Raw genomic sequence first — 16,069 nt, 5'->3', positions numbered from 1 at the left:
TTTGTCTCAGATAAGGAAGGGGATATAGGGTATAAGGTATAAATACTTGTGGGTATTGGTGATTGCAGAAAGAAAGAGACGCCATGAAAAAAACCGGCAAGACGACGACGGTTACCGATGATCGTGAGGAAGACGACCCATAAGCCTCTTCCTCATAAAGTATTCCTGCTCGTGTGCGATAGGGAAGAAACCACTAGTTGCGATTGAAGAAGCGAATGATTACAATCATGAAATATGTTGCGATTTAAGTATTCACGTGATTTGATACTGGAATTTAGAAGCAAGGGTAAAATTGTCCATTTCAAATGTTTTTTAGTTTTAATGACTTTAAAATGATAAAAAAGATTACAAATCAATAAAAATTGTTTAAAAAATAGATGTGAGTATATATGATATTAATAATCATTAAGAAGGGCAAATACGATATTTAAATTAAGTTTAAGTCGGACAAATACGATATTTAGATGTTTAGGAAATGTATATATACGAAATCCTGCCTAATAAAAATCATATAAAAAACCTCTAAGCAAAGTCTTTCATACAACGAAATCATATTAAAATGAAGGTTGTATCCTAAATCATAGGATCATAAATGTTCAAATACAACAAATAACAAACAAAGTAAAAACCATACAGAAAACTTGCATGTGTAAGCATTGAAGTTATAGTTATGATCGGCAACTCATATGATAATAAAACATATAGTTTGACCCACATTCGGTTTAACAAATATATGTTGAGTTGCAAACATAGCAAAATGATAAAATGATCATTTTCATCATTCAACATAGCCAATCAGACATATAATTAAAAATCATGGTTTTAGTCAGATGTAGATTCGATGAGAATTCATACCCAGTTAGACTCCGATTCAGTTAGATCTGACTCAATCATCAATTATCAAACAACTCGTGAGTCAGATCTGATTGAGTCAAGTGTGAATCTGACTGAGTAAGAGACATTTTAGAGGAGTTAGTACCGAGTAAATATAAAACAATTTGAATCTGATCGAGTTAGACACAACCCTTTACAATACTCAATAAAAATCATATCAATAGCATTTAAGTAAAGTCCTTCATACATCGAAATCATATTAAATCGAAGCTTGTATCCTAAATCATAGGATCATGAATGTTTTAATACGCAAACAAAGTACAAACCATACAGAAAACTTGCATGTGTAAGCATTGAAGTTATAATTATGATCGACAACTCATATGGTAATAAAACTTGCACGTGTGGTTATGTTCGTGCTTTTGGTTGATTAATCCATATGTTTCATATTTTAATATTCGTAAATCTAAAAGTTTAATGTGATTTATATTTGAAAATACATGTGGATGGGTGCTTGTCTCCCTCTCATTACATTCTTAACTTTCGCATGTGCAAAGTCTCATTATATTCTCCTACATTATAATCCAACTTGCCTTTTCCTTTTATTCAAAAATTCCCTCTTCCCTAAGTTTCCTTGCCACTTTTACCAAATCAATAATCAAATTAATAATACATTATTTTGAAAAAAAAAATCCAAAAACACAGTTTCCATTCAATTCTTGATATAGTTTTTATTTATATAGACAAATATGAATCCTTTACAATATTTTATTTTATAATAACAAATATGAATGGGATATACGTAATTCACAATACCTGTTTACATTGTTGATTGTTTATTTGTTTTTGATACATATTAGTTCATTGAAAGTACTGGTTTTTTTTCATTTGATTGTGGGAAGTTCAGTTATGGTGTTTGGTGAATATTCTGACGTATAATGTTTTTTTCATGTTAATCAATAATGAAAGCTTTAATAGTGGAGTCAGTTTGTGAGAATCATGACATTCAATGTGCTCATAATGATTTTTCTTTAATTTGATAAAATTAAATAGTTATTTATGTGGAAACACAACAATTTGGTTCTAAATCGCTTTGAGATAACTCTAATGCGACGTATACATTTTATTTAACCACATAAACCAATATATTTACATTTATTTATAAATAAAAACAATTAATTTATTTTTTGCATAATAACAATAGAATTACATTTATCTTTGTGCCCTTACATATGTTCTTATCTCTATAACTTTGGAAATAATCTTACGTATAAATTTAAATATATAATTTCAAAAAAGAAAAAAAACCAGCTCGTTTCAAAAGTGAGTTATTAAAAGTTATCCACCCGATATTTTCCTTTGGTAAAGCAAGAATGCGAATCTTATTTACTTTGTAGCAATTTATGGTCCTTCATAGTACTCAAATAAATACAATAAAGTTACATATTCAATATAATCCATCTACATATTTAAATATAGAACTCAAAATAGATTCAATGAAGTTCCAATAATAAAAATTATCAAAACTTCACCATAATGTCAAAATTAGATGGGAAGATAATTGATCAAAATTCATTTAATCGGTCAACACATGTAACTTGTTAATATGAGCAATATTAAATTATTAATGAATAGACTAGGTTTATCTATTAATATTTTCTTTAATGTGGCCAATTAATAAATGTGTGATTTTATCAAATTACGATCATCAGCTATATTATAAAAATATAAAATAAAAGTAAGTCTATAAAAAGAACAATATTTGATGCGATTTGTTCTTTATATAAAGAGGAGTTCAGAAAAAGTTTGGGCCGTGGGGTTGGGCCTGCTAAAAGGAAAAGCTTTGATAACTGCCCTTCGATAGGACACACAAAGATGGCTGATGGGAGTGTGTGTGTGAGAGAGAGAGAGAGAGAAAATAGAGATGCAATCGTCGTCGTCATCATCATCGTCGTTTATCATCAAACATAATTAGATTCGAGTATTGTGCAGTGGATACAACAGAAACAACACTCCGAGGCAAAAATCAAAGCACTTAGGCATTGTAAGGGGGCCCGGGGTGGTGTCAAAGAGGTTATGGTGTGGAGGAATTTGGGGAAAACAACGACGAGGAGGAGGAACAAGGTTAATAATCTGATTTCATTCCTGTTGGTGTTGCTTTTCTCATTGATGTTCGACGTCTTCTCCGGTGGTGATGGTCGTCGGACAGGTTACGGTTTTGTTGAAGGCGCCGTTGGAAAAAGCGATGGAGGTTCTGGTGCGATTTTCTGGATTACCGGTGGCGGTGTTGGTGCTAGTGGTGCCTCTGGCTCCCAATCTAATGTCGGAATAGCTATCGCCATGACGGTCATGGCTGGCCTCGCCGTGGCCGCCACCCTCGTTTACTCTAATAGGTAAAAGAAGAAGAGAACATTTACAATTACTTCAATTAGTCGTCCTAATCGAAATAGATCAATCGGAACCCTAAATTCCTAATTTCATTCCCTAGGCTCGTATAGATTATAGATATAGTTACTTCACATATAGATTTACTAGAAAAAAGGAAAGATGTTGGCCTCACAACAGAAACATCATGTATTGAGAGCACTCCGGCGGAATCACACTTCGTCACCATCATCTTCGAATTCGTCCTCTCCGACATCGTCGTCCTCTTCGTCATCGTGGATTCATTTGCGATCAGTCCTATTAGTCGTTGCTTCTTCATCATCATCCTCACCAATTTCTACTACTAGGTCAGTTCCCTCATTCCTCTTTCCTCTCCTTTTCAGATCTCGATCTCCAACTACTATCTTTTACTCCAAAAAAATGCACTGATCTCTTGTTTCTCAACTTGCTCTTTCGATCTGTTCTACGTTTTTTTACTTCTGTATTCAAGGCACCTACCTTTCACCAGATATTGTATTCCTCCTTTTTTTCTCAAGTTTCTAAGGGAAGAAACGTTCAAACTGCTATAATTATTTCCTTTTTCTTTTCTCCCAACGATAAAGATGGCTGCCATTTGTCCTCATGTATAACGAATTAATCGACACTGTAGCTTCGGTGCTATTGACTTTCTTAAAAAATAATTTAGAGAGGAACAGTCATCTTCCACCATGGAGTTGCGATAGTTCTGCCCCCTCAAATGTCTTATCATATTGTTGCATATAGAGATTTCGTTGACCAAATGCTTCAGTATAATTGTAGCCTTGTAGAATGAAGGGGAGGGGATGATGCCAATGTTTTTGTTCCGAAATACTTTATGCCTCTTTTCAAATTCTATCACTCTGTGTAAGACATGTTAATATAGACTGTTAAAAGATGTATTAATCTTCTGTTAATTTAATCTTATACAAAATATATCCCCAACTTTAAAGTAAACCGTGAACTTTTTAACTCTGAAAACTAAAGAAACTGCACACTAGTTGTTTCTGAAGTCTACTATGTCATCTACAGTTCCTTGTTATTCTGTTTGATTCTTGATCCTACAATAACTGTGTACACTCTCATGTATTGTGATGTAGGGGTCACCTTCAATCCCCATGGTCAAAAAGGAGAAGAAAACATGCTCTTCAGCCAAAACAATGGAAAGCTTTATTTGATGAAGATGGAAGACTATGTGATGGCGGGGTGAAGTTCTTGAAGAAAGTTAGAAGTGGAGTATGTTTGATCTTTAATTTTTAGTTAACTTTCTGTTATCATATCCATTTTGGCATTTGCTTCTGTTATCTGATCATTTCTGCAATACATCTTTACGCAGGGTATTCATCCTAGCTTAAGAGCAGAAGTTTGGCCCTTCCTTCTTGGAGTGTAAGCACCTAAAACCTATCTCCTTACACTCATGGAATTCTTGAAACCCATTTATAATGCATTTGAAAAGGAAACTCATTCTGTTATATGAAACCCTTCTTGCAGTTATGATCTTAAAAGTTCAAAAGAAGAACGAGATGCTGTTAAAACTAAGAACAAGAAAGAATACGAAAATCTTAGAAAACAGTGCCAACAAACTTACATACGAAGAGATAACAGCACTAACGACATAAGTGACAGCAACCATGATAGTGATGATGTCAGCAACAACAACGATAGTGGTGAAGTTGTGGACACAGATTCCCACCAAGTAAAAGAAGAAATCAGTGACACCACCACCACCACCACCACCAACAACAACAACAATAACGACAACAAAGATGGTGATGATGTAAGCGAAGTGACTACCAAAACTGACACATGTTCATCTGATTCTGACTCATCTGAAGAAACCGACAACATGGAACCCTCTCCTGCCACACCACAAAAACCCAAAACCACAGAAGAAGTTAAAAGCAAAACCTCACTTCCATACAGATCGGAAAGTTTCGCCACGTGGCAAAGAATCATCCGGCTGGATGCCATCCGGGCGAACGATGAATGGATCGTGTACTCTCCATCACAGGCATCGGTGTCCGTAACAAAAGCACAAGAATTAGCAAAAAGTGTAGTCCTAAAAGACTACACTCATCTCGAAACATGCAGAGTCTTCCATGCTGCACGTTTAGTTTCAATTCTGGAAGCATACGCTTTATACGACTCAGAAATCGGCTACTGTCAAGGAATGAGCGACCTTCTTTCTCCGATCATCTCAGTGGTGGAGGACGACAGTGAGGCGTTCTGGTGCTTTGTTGGGTTCATGAAAAAAGCGCGCCATAACTTCCGGTTAGACGAGGTGGGGATCCGGCGGCAGTTGAATATTGTTTCCAAGATTATTAAAGGGAAGGATTCGCATCTGTACAGACACCTGGAGGAGCTGCAGGCAGAGGATTGTTTCTTTGTGTATAGGATGGTGGTGGTTTTGTTCAGACGGGAGTTGAATTTTGAACAGACGTTGTGTCTGTGGGAGGTGATGTGGGCGGATCAGACGGCGATCCGGGCGGGGATAACGAAATCCGGGTGGGGGAGGATGAGGCTGCGGGCCCCACCCACGGATGATTTGTTGCTGTATGCGATTGCGGCTTGTGTGTTGCAGAAGAGGAAGATGATAATAGAGAAGTATAGCAGTATGGATGATATATTGAGGGAGTGTAATAGCATGGCTGGACATTTGGATGTTTGGAAGCTTCTGGATGATGCACATGATTTGGTGGTAACCCTTCATGACAAGATTTAGAGCAACTTGCTTCTTCTTTTTATTTACAAAAAAAAAATGTCTCTTGTCTGTCTGTCTGTATCTGGTTTTGAATAAGTTACGGATATTCCTCAACTTTTGTGCCCGCACTCTCATCCCAACCGAGTGATGGTGGCTTTTTTCTAAAAACTAATTCTCAAAAATGTTTGTTGTTCTCAGAGAATGATTAGTATTTGTCAAAAAAATTCTGAGATATTTTATTCAGAACTATGGTCATGGAGAAGTTATTGTATTGTTGTCCTTGTTTCTGCATTTGGAAAACTATATGCTTTTTCGTTTTACTAATATGTCTTGGAGTTGGATCAATGACAGGAACATATGATACCATATCATTTATTTTCTGGATTGAGGTATTACTTCTAAATTTTCGTTTTTTCCAAGATACATATCAATCTGTTGTGTATAGATCATTTGTTTTACTTTGTAAGATCGTGATTGCAAGAGTGGATTGGGATCGAATTATCCCCCCAAATCAAAGTATATTGCTATCTACTTGTTGACAAGTTATATAAGGTTTGGGAAAAGAACGATAAATGCTAAATGATTTATTGATATTATTTTCCCGTTTTATAGTACTGTTATCTTTTTATTGTAAAGCTCTTTTACCAGGTGAGTGAAACCGGAAAAACTATATAAAAGGACAAAATTTTAAGGCTGTGTTGGATTATTAAACAGAGATTAATTTTTAGTGTTAGCAAAACTATAGAATTTATACTTTTACATACTAAAGACCTAATTAAAAAAATATGGGATTGGATCATTGTACGATCTATTTTAGCTACGATCTTGCTACAAAATTGATCTAGATCGTGATGATTTCATGATTTGTTTTTTTTATAGATATGGTCAAATAGTTTCATTTTTAATGCTAGTAAGACTAGATCGAATCTCCGTTAATATTATTTTTCATCATCAGGTTCACGAAAGTAATGCTTGACGAAAATAGTCGACATAATGGTTCTAGTAAAGTACCAAACCAAATTCAGTAATACCAACGGAAAGTAAATTGTTGTCCAAAAGGACAAGACTCTGTTGAAAAATATATTCAATTTTGATGGAAGAATCAACTAGATTTATAGATTTAAAATTTAATTCAGAGATGAATGTTGCTTCCATCATTTTTGTATTTACGGGTCATTTTCCAAATGATAACAATATAATTGCAATTGTTGTAACTTGGATCTCGTTGTACAAACTTTTGTTTTATGGATCGTATTTTTCCAAAACTAATAAACCATTGAAGACCTTATCTTAGAAATAGAAGCATAATTTCTTTGTAGATAAGCCGAAAATTGAGTTCCTTTAAGTTTTTACAAGATGACCATAGTTAAGTTTTGTTTTATTGATTCATGTTCAAATTCTTATACTATTCAGTTCGTGTGGCTATGGAGGTTCATTTATAGTGACTCAAAAGCATGAGACATAGTCTCATGTTTGCAACAAAAGATTAGTTGACACACGAAAATTGGCTTGGAACCTCGTTAAAGAAGTTCCCTTTCAAAAAAAAAAATTTGGATTCATCTTTAAGGTTGTCAAAAATTAAACTTGTGAAAATTATGCCCCCCCTCCCCTCCCTTATTTATTTATTTTTTGTGCACACTCCCTCATTTTGTAGACCCTCTAAGGCTACCCGGTATGGGAGGCATTTCACACGTCTTGGGCTGAGGTGACAACCTCTCCCACGCGTGAACACCACCCCCAAAGCCGGTGGGCTGCATGTGACGTGAATGGAAAGACGGAAGAATATGCTGCATCTGATTGGTGGTGAACCTGGTCCCTCACAATTTCTCTCTTTCTCTCTCTCTCTCTCTCTCTTTCTTTTTGCCCCCTTCACCACCAGACCACCGGTGAACACCATTTCCATACCCTGGTGGGTTGGGTGTGGAATTGTGAAATATCTATGTGGCATCCCAAACACGCGTGACCATTCCGTATGGCCTAACACCAACACATTACGCCTCCTCCTATCGGGTCTCCGTTATGCAATATGCACCATCACCTCTACACTGACTCTCTTGTATATATGGTTAATCCGCTAATAAAAAACTAACATACCTATCATCTTTTGATCTCTCGATTTTTCTTTATCACACATGGTTGATGAAATCAAACCCGACCAAGAGACGGTGGTCTGTTTAGAGTTTAATAATAATAATAATTAGATAAATAGTAAAACAATCATTTACATGTCTTAAAAGTCAATGATCTCCACTTCAAAAGGCCAGAAGATAATAAACCTAATGATTTTAAAAAAAATGAAACTATAAATCTGTATTGGTAAAAGTAAAAAAACCATGCAAACAAAAAATTTAGATCTCAAAATTTTATTAGAAAATGTAACATTTTGTAGAAGAAAATATAACTATGTTTTAAAAAAATGTAACACTTTGATAAACGTTAGCTTCAATTTTCAGAAAAGAGACAAAGGAATATTATATTTATGAATTATGACAAACCAACCTACTATACTATTCATGCAGAGGAATTGGCATTTGGCAATTCGCAGTTCTGGAAGCTTGAGAATCCATGCTACGTTACACATTTGATCATCGGTTTAGTGGTACCAGTCCATGACTAATTGTTCATAAACCATAACGTATATCAGGATTTTGTTTTGGAAGATGCTACACTACAGTAAACCTAGAAGAGGGGGTGTACCATCGTAAACGAACGGATTTCTGAGATTGGATGTGTCATGTGTGAGGGCTGATTCATTGATTCAACAATGTCTACGAACCATGACCGGTCGGAATCACAAAACGGCGACTCGGAACACAATCCAGATCCCAAATCTCCTCCACACGAAGACCCTGCGATCCAATCGACGGACGGACCATCACCTGGCAACGATGTGGATCACCCTTCGAAGCTCGACCAAATCATTACGTCCAATGATACTGATATCGATTCGACCAATGTTGATCCCGAACCGGAACTGGAACCGGAACCCCCAAAAGAACCAACACCTACTGTGCTACCGAAAGACCAAATCATTCCGTCCAATGATACTGATATGGATTCCACCAATGTTGATCCGGAACCGGAACCCCCAAAAGAACCAACGCTTACTGTGCTACCGAAAGACGAAGCGAAACCGTCTGTCGCTATGAGAGAATTGTTGGGTGAACTGAAGAATGTCGATGTCAATGAAGATTCTCCATCGGCAGCAGTTGCCACGCCTTCTCGTAGGTCAGGCTTCTCCCAATTTGGTTTTTACATGTAATTTCAGTGAAATTCCTGTATAATAACAAATCAACTCATGTAAAAACCTAATTCTTCATTACTTTCCCTTTTGCATGCACTCAACCTGCTTCACTTCAGTCAAGATAACAAACAACCTAAAGGACGAAATAGTGCTGCCATGGCCTTGATCAATAGTATCTCGAGTTCTGATGAAGAAGGAAGGACAAGGCAACGAATGCTTAAGTTTGCTGCAAAGAGGTGTAGCCATGTTATCCATACTTCACCACTTCCTCTTTATATGAATATGTGCGTTTTTCATATAAAGATTGTCATATTTTCAGGTACGCAAGTGCAATAGAGAGCAATCCAGATGATTATGATGCACTATATAATTGGGCATTGGTTCTTCAGGTCTGTTTCTGTGTACTTGTGTGGCTAAATAACGTTCATATTGCTGTTTGTAATTGGGCACTGGTTCTTCATGTGATTACAGGAAAGTGCAGATAATGTTAATGCAGATACTAATTCACCTTCCAAAGATGCTTTACTTGAAGAAGCCTGCAAAAAGTATGCTGAAGCTACCAATTTAAACCCTGCCCTTCATGATGTGAGAAAAAACTTAATCTGATTTTGATTACAATTTTTTCCTCTTAACATATGCTAATTTCTACCTGTTGTCCAACTACAGGCTTATTATAACTGGGCTATTGCCATATCCGATAGAGCCAAACTCCATGGACGTACAAAAGAAGCTGAAGAACTATGGAAACAAGCAACAAAGAATTATGAAATAGCTGTCAAACTAAACTGGAACAGTCCACAGGTAACTTTTTAAAAAAAAATGTAGCTCTATTTCATTTCTAAATTCTCTGCTTCTTGTTTATGACTTTTTGATGAAATTACATTCAGGCTCTGAACAACTGGGGACTTGCTTTACAGGTGCTTCATTTGAAACTTTCTAATATACTCCTAAACATCTTATATTGATTAACATCACATCTATAATGGTGTGTCACAGGAATTAAGTGCAATTGTTCCTGCACGTGAAAAACAGACTATAGTAAGAAGTGCAATCAGTAAGGTAAACAAATATTATAAAAAGTAAAACTTTCACCTTTTTCTTATAATTTTTCACCATGAATGGATTGTTATTAACCACATTTATAACCACCTATGAAGTTTCGTGCAGCAATACAGTTGCAATTTGACTTCCACAGAGCAATTTACAACCTTGGCACTGTTCTGGTCAGTTAGTTTATGTAATTTTTTTCCCAATATAATAATATCATCGTATATACTATTTATGAAATTTTTGTCATGAATAATCTTTGTTTTGTTGCAGTATGGATTAGCAGAAGACACATCAAGAACTGGAGTACCAGTTGTTGGAAATGAGATTCCTTTCAATGAATTATACAGTCAATCTGCTATCTATATAGCTGCTGCTCATGCATTGAAACCAAATTACTCAGTTAGTATACTGTATACCTTCTTCTATTGTTTCATGCAGAAATTTCAAAATTGTTTAAATGACCTTTTCGTCCTTTTGTATGCATTCAGGTTTACTCCAGTGCCTTGAAGCTTGTCAGGACTATGGTAAATGTTATTCATTAACATTTACATAAAAAAATGATAATTCATTTTTTGGATTTTGTTTTTGCAGCTTCCTTTACCTTATTTAAAGGTGGGTTATCTTACATCCCCACCAGTGGGGAATCCAGTTGCACCACATTGTGATTGGAAAAGATCTAAGTTTGTTTTGAACCATGAAGCACTTCAACAGGTATATGATTCTATTCTTTTTTTTTTTTTCTGTTGATGTTAATTAAGTGTTAATGATTCTTACTTTTCAATCAATTATTGTAGATTCATGATGATCAACAAAAACAAATATCTGGAGATCGAACAAGTATCCGAGTTGAAATTCTGAATATTGTTTCAGTAAAAGAATGCTCAGATTTGACTTTACCACTTGGTCCTTCCTTCTCCATTGATACAATTCATGGACCATTCTTCTTGGTACTTCCCATCTTCTCTCTTTCCAAAATTTAATCAACAATTTAAAATGTTTAATTAATCAATCATATGTTCTTTCTTTTCTCATCAGATTGCAGACTCACGCGAATACATGGACACATGGCTCGATGCTATTCGCCTAGTCTACACAATATTCGCCCGGGGTAAAACCGATGTTCTAGCTGGGATAATAACAGGATAGAATCCTATTCCTATCATCCTATTTCACTTGATATTCTTTAATTCTTTCGCCTTTTTTTTTTTCTTTGTATAAAAATTCAATCATTATAGAATAAACTCCAACTCAGCATTATTCAACACATCAACTATGGTTAACAACAAACATTACTAGTTTACTACTACCGCCTCTAATCTTTCCCAAAACTAATCACAAAATTTATAAATCTAAGAAGAAAAAAACTTCATACAAATAGGAGGCCTAATTTTAGCCAATGCAAGAACCGAAGCTGGTAGGGACCACATACCTTCACCACAGATCAAACCAGAAGCAACCGCAGGCACCATTGAATCCGCCTTTTTAGCATTCACCTTGTGCCACATAAACACAATCAAACTCCCAATACACATATCAATAGCAAAATACCCACCTACCAAAAAAGGAACAGCCATACATATTGGCAATGGCATCCATTTCCCTATCTTTTTTGGCAACATATCTTTAATCATATTAATCAACACAGCAAACGCGAAAAAACCATAACAAAGGTCCAAACAGTGTTTAGGTAAAGCCGAAAAACCTTGCACCCCAAGAATCGCCAAGTTTCTGTAGATTATCGCGTATGGTGCTTTGTATTCTCCATCAGGGTTTCCAATATCAAACGCTTTGTAGAACAAAAAGAAGCTCAATGGTGACACCATGCACCCTATTGCTGTCCCGATTGCTTGACTCACAAGCATCGTTCTTGGAGAAGTCAACGTGAGTTGACCGGTTTTCAAGTCGTGCATCAGTATGCAAGAAACCGAAACCACCGATTTCACCAGCCCACATCCCGCCATTCCCGCCACCACCCCGTCCTCTTTTCCCGCCATTGCCGCCATCATGAAAAGCCCGATTTTCCCGTAATTGTAAGCCATGTTGATGTCGGTCAACCCGGCTCCATACGCGTTACAAAAGGCTAAAGATGGAGCAAATATGTAGGAGATGATGACATAATACCATTTAACTTCGGGAAACATGTATGGGATTGCAATCACAGCAATTATAGCCAAAGTTATGTATCCGATTGCTCCTATTGACATGGGTATGTTTTCTCTTAAGAAAACCTCGTTTTGTTTTAGCTCAATTTCACTCACCTTCTTCTCGCTAACTGGATTGAGGGTTTTGTTCTTGAATCTTCCGTGTACGCTCATGGATGTGATGTATAGTATCTTGACGAAGTTGTATAGACCATCTCCTAGGATCAGAGCAATGGAGATAAAGGCTTTGTAGCCATTGAGACTTTTCATGCTGCTTTCAGGCAAACCATCAGGATACCAGTCTCCTTTGTTTTTTCCAATTAAGGGCCACATTATACCCCATGAAACCACAGCTCCAATTAGCAATGACAAGTTCACAATGTGAGGACAAATCATCCCGGTTCCCACATAAGTCATACTAAAGTCAAAGTAAAACCTACAACCAAATTCAAACAAACCCACCCCATTAATCAGAATCGATGGAAAAAAAAAAGTTGAAGTAAATAAGAACAGACATACGTGTTCTTCCAAGCTTTTAAACCGAATGTAGGAAACTGAACAAATCCGCAATCTTCTTCTTTTCCTGTGAAGAACCACTGAAAAAAACCCCATAGAAAGCTTGCAGAAAAGTACTTTGCAAATCCCTTCACTTGCTTCCTACAATCCAAAGAAAGAAATCATGAGTTTTTTTGACATATTATTATGATATATGTCTAGTTTGAAAAGAAATGGGTTAATTTAAAAAATAAAAAAAATACTTTGCCATATCATCTCCTTGAGTATGAAATCCATTAATAAGAACCGCAGTCGCCATCCCACTTGGAAACACCAACTTATAGTCCACGATTAAAACCTGCAACACCATTAAGCAGTCATGAAATATATATTTATTTATATATAAAATCAGAAGAAAGGAAAAGAGATGGATAGATAGATAGATGTACCTTGCGTAGTGGGATCAATACAAAAAGACCAATAAAACAGACCAAGAAAGAGTAGCCCATCATCCAACCAACACCAGGCTCTTTATAAGTCCCTGGAGAATTCACACCTCCAGCCATCTCATATGTTTTCTTGTTTAATCCCAGTAAATAAGATCCATATCCACCTACACAATCATCAAAAACCCATTAAAAAAAAAAGAAAGATGTTGATGATGATGGATGATATTTAATTGAATTGAATTGAATTTCACCTCCAATAGCAATGCTGTAACAGGCAACGGAACATGTCTGAATCATGGTGTTCTCATGTCTAGTAAAGGGAACAGATGAAATCCCTGATTTCTGAAGCATCTTTGTCCAAGTCCTCATGAACACAAAAGCAAGAAGTGCAGCCGAAACATTCATATTAGGTGTCATTCCAGTTGTCAGATTCAATTTCATTGCTATGATACTGTAAATACTCCCTATAATACAACTCGCCACAATCCCACGAACCGTAATCTGCTTTGTCCATGGCTGCAGCCTCCCTGAACCACCCTCCTCCACACCATCACCATCATTTTTCTTCGCATCTTCCATTTCACCTCTTTTCTCTCCCTCGATCTCCCCATTCATTACGGATCCTACATCAACATTTCATTATTAACTAATTAAACAACATAAAAACAAACAATCCAAATTGCAAATATATACGTATGTATGATCTCCCTCACCTTTTATATCGGGTACCATTGAAGCACACTCTTTGATCTTACTTATACTTGTATATATATATATTCCCTCCCCTCCAATATAATCGAATACAAGTTTGGATATGAAACTATGAATGTCTTGCGTTTTCTTTCTCCATCCGACAAGTATAACAATAGAGTCTACTCCTATTGTGCTTACAAACACAACTAGTATTTGAAGGATGTTACTTTGCACTTTACCACCCTCTACTTCCGTTTAACTCTAAATTTTGGATGTCACATTTTGTCATTCGTATTCGGTTGAAAACGAGACCAGTAATTCAGAAGGTTACGTTTTTAATTTAGCATCTTATACCTTTTTGTTTGAAATGACATTACATAGTTTTTTCGTTGAGATTGATCTCAAATTTGAGTATTTTAGTTGATTAAAGGACATGAGATTGTTTCGTTAAGTTTGGACTCGTTATGAAAACCAGTATAAGTGTGAGGGGTTAATGTGCAATAATAGTTTTCTTCGAATTTGATTTCTTAGATATTTATTCTGTTATTATTCTAAAGAAAATTATTGGTTTAGTATAGTATTTTGCATACGTCGTTCTATCTTTGTTGATAGAAATCATTAACAAACACATAATTTAATTTGGCATATAATGTTCTTAAAATATTCAACTAGCAATCAAATAGTTTCTGACATATAATGGCTGTATTATATAAATATGGAGCAAACATACTTTTTGAAGTTGAACAAAATAAAAGAAAAATATGTGCAGGTAATGGAATTTAGAAAATAATAATAATAAAAAAATGAATAGAAAAAGTGAAAAGACCCATGGAAAATGGTGACCTCACAATCGGTTGATGGTGTATGGTAAGGAGTGGGAAAAATTGATCCCGTTTTGTAAGGTTGTGATTTGGAGATGAAAAAAGCGTGTGGAACATTTACTCCTCTCTCATTGCCTCTCCACATCCTTCCCTATCACAATTTTATTCTCTTAAATCTCTTTTTATCATTTAAGAAATAAAAAATTATAAACCAAATCATCTAACCAGCTTTAGATTAACCCATCTCAAAACCCCACATGATGCAACACAGATAATGTTTTGGGCATGTTTTGGTTTAAAGTTTAAATCATAAAATTCATGTGTATTACAACATGTTTCAAGTTATATCATGTAATATTATAGATTTTCAGTTTTGTCCATAATTTATTTATGTTTGTTACTTAATGGGGTATGGATGCTAGCACACGTAAAACTAGGCTAACTGAGAAACCCGATGAAAAGCCATAAACAACAAATAAACATGAGCGGGTAGTCAACCCGCCAAGATGTACCGACCACATACACCAAGAATTGTCCTATCTCATGTACATAACATATAAAGCAATATATGAGGAAACACAGAAAAGACAACCTTATTTTATAATAAGGGTCTTACCCTTACAACCTTAGGACCAAAGCAAGGTTTGAAAGAAAAGACTATGAACCGGGTAAAACCCAAATTATAAAACGAACCTCGAAGCAATCTGTAGCAACTTTACTCAAATCCTAATCCAAAGCATGACATTTAACTTAGGCATCAGAGAGCAATACCAGGGTCTCATCCTCGGTATGGCTTTCTAACCTAACTTTGTCAATTCTGTGCAACGTGACATCTGAAATGCTTAGTGGAGGAAACCTACATAAGGGTAGCCATATACGCACTCAGGATATCACGTAGCAACATTGGCGCCATCCATATACAAACATGCAAGACAAGTAAAACACTTTGTGCCCTCTTCCTGATACACCTTTTAGCCCAATCAACATAATCCATGCCTTTACACCAACCATCACAACAACTTTGACCACCGGAACCCCTTATGGCATCCTCATCCCAACAATAAATACCACCTACCACTCAGCCAAACGTGCAACCTAAGACATAGGCAAACGACCAAACGACAAAAAAAACTAAGAAGGCTAGGCAGGCAATCTCAGTGACAATGGAAACGACCAGTAGTTTGAGCACGTCCGGGAGAAATATGTCTGGAAGACCTACAAGGCCAACCCTTAGAAACAAT

The 16,069-nt window shown here is 36.0% G+C and overlaps 3 protein-coding genes across 4 annotated transcripts; 2 read left to right on the top strand and 1 right to left on the bottom strand.

The window, feature by feature from the left end:
* Positions 1-2,659: 2,659 nt before the first annotated feature.
* Positions 2,660-6,255, top strand: LOC111918930 (rab GTPase-activating protein 22). Of its 2 annotated transcripts, none has more exons than XM_023914554.3 (4): positions 2,660-3,227; positions 4,335-4,470; positions 4,571-4,620; positions 4,726-6,255. In XM_023914554.3, exons 1-4 carry the CDS (start codon positions 2,911-2,913, stop codon positions 5,954-5,956), a joined length of 1,734 nt encoding a protein of 577 aa, XP_023770322.1. In that variant the 5' UTR covers positions 2,660-2,910; the 3' UTR covers positions 5,957-6,255. The 2 variants fall into 2 exon arrangements, with proteins under 2 accessions (XP_023770322.1, XP_023770325.1); XM_023914557.3 differs by having other exon boundaries at positions 3,085-3,566.
* Positions 6,256-8,418: 2,163 nt separating this feature from the next.
* LOC111918921 (protein HLB1) lies at positions 8,419-11,402 on the top strand. Its single transcript, XM_023914547.3, has 13 exons — positions 8,419-9,163; positions 9,296-9,415; positions 9,499-9,568; positions 9,651-9,764; positions 9,846-9,980; positions 10,067-10,096; positions 10,176-10,238; positions 10,337-10,402; positions 10,500-10,628; positions 10,718-10,753; positions 10,821-10,940; positions 11,024-11,176; positions 11,265-11,402. The coding sequence occupies exons 1-13, from the start codon at positions 8,700-8,702 to the stop codon at positions 11,373-11,375; spliced, it is 1,611 nt and encodes a 536-aa protein (XP_023770315.1). The 5' UTR covers positions 8,419-8,699; the 3' UTR covers positions 11,376-11,402.
* A 56-nt stretch (positions 11,403-11,458) lies between these two features.
* On the bottom strand, positions 11,459-14,222 carry LOC111918911 (metal-nicotianamine transporter YSL1). The gene is made up of 6 exons (XM_023914536.3): positions 14,028-14,222; positions 13,566-13,937; positions 13,315-13,478; positions 13,129-13,223; positions 12,890-13,027; positions 11,459-12,806 (listed from the first exon to the last, which is right to left on the bottom strand). The coding sequence occupies exons 1-6, from the start codon at positions 14,044-14,046 to the stop codon at positions 11,579-11,581; spliced, it is 2,016 nt and encodes a 671-aa protein (XP_023770304.1). The 5' UTR covers positions 14,047-14,222; the 3' UTR covers positions 11,459-11,578.
* Between the last annotated feature and the right edge of the window lie 1,847 nt (positions 14,223-16,069).

The sequence above is a fragment of the Lactuca sativa genome, chromosome 3 (genome assembly GCF_002870075.4).
Source record: "Lactuca sativa cultivar Salinas chromosome 3, Lsat_Salinas_v11, whole genome shotgun sequence".
Lineage (NCBI taxonomy): Eukaryota > Viridiplantae > Streptophyta > Magnoliopsida > Asterales > Asteraceae > Lactuca > Lactuca sativa.
This window is presented reverse-complemented; position numbering and strand designations above follow the sequence as displayed.

What these genes read in the sequence shown, in the direction of transcription:
- LOC111918930 (XM_023914554.3), top strand. Translation starts at nt 2,911, where the DNA reads ATGGTGTGGAGGAATTTGGGGAAAACAACGACGAGGAGGAGGAACAAG. An exon ending in TGAAGAAAGTTAGAAGTGGA is followed by an intron (nt 4,471 to 4,570) that starts GTATGTTTGATC and finishes ATCTTTACGCAG; the next exon opens with GGTATTCATCCTAGCTTAAG. An exon ending in TGGCCCTTCCTTCTTGGAGT is followed by an intron (nt 4,621 to 4,725) that starts GTAAGCACCTAA and finishes CCCTTCTTGCAG; the next exon opens with TTATGATCTTAAAAGTTCAA.
- LOC111918921 (XM_023914547.3), top strand. Translation starts at nt 8,700, where the DNA reads ATGTCTACGAACCATGACCGGTCGGAATCACAAAACGGCGACTCGGAA. An exon ending in GTTGCCACGCCTTCTCGTAG is followed by an intron (nt 9,164 to 9,295) that starts GTCAGGCTTCTC and finishes GCTTCACTTCAG; the next exon opens with TCAAGATAACAAACAACCTA. An exon ending in TAAACTGGAACAGTCCACAG is followed by an intron (nt 9,981 to 10,066) that starts GTAACTTTTTAA and finishes AATTACATTCAG; the next exon opens with GCTCTGAACAACTGGGGACT.
- LOC111918911 (XM_023914536.3), bottom strand. An exon ending in TTACAGCATTGCTATTGGAG is followed by an intron (nt 13,479 to 13,565) that starts GTGAAATTCAAT and finishes ATGATTGTGTAG; the next exon opens with GTGGATATGGATCTTATTTA. An exon ending in CAAGGAGATGATATGGCAAA is followed by an intron (nt 13,028 to 13,128) that starts GTATTTTTTTTA and finishes TTTGGATTGTAG; the next exon opens with GAAGCAAGTGAAGGGATTTG.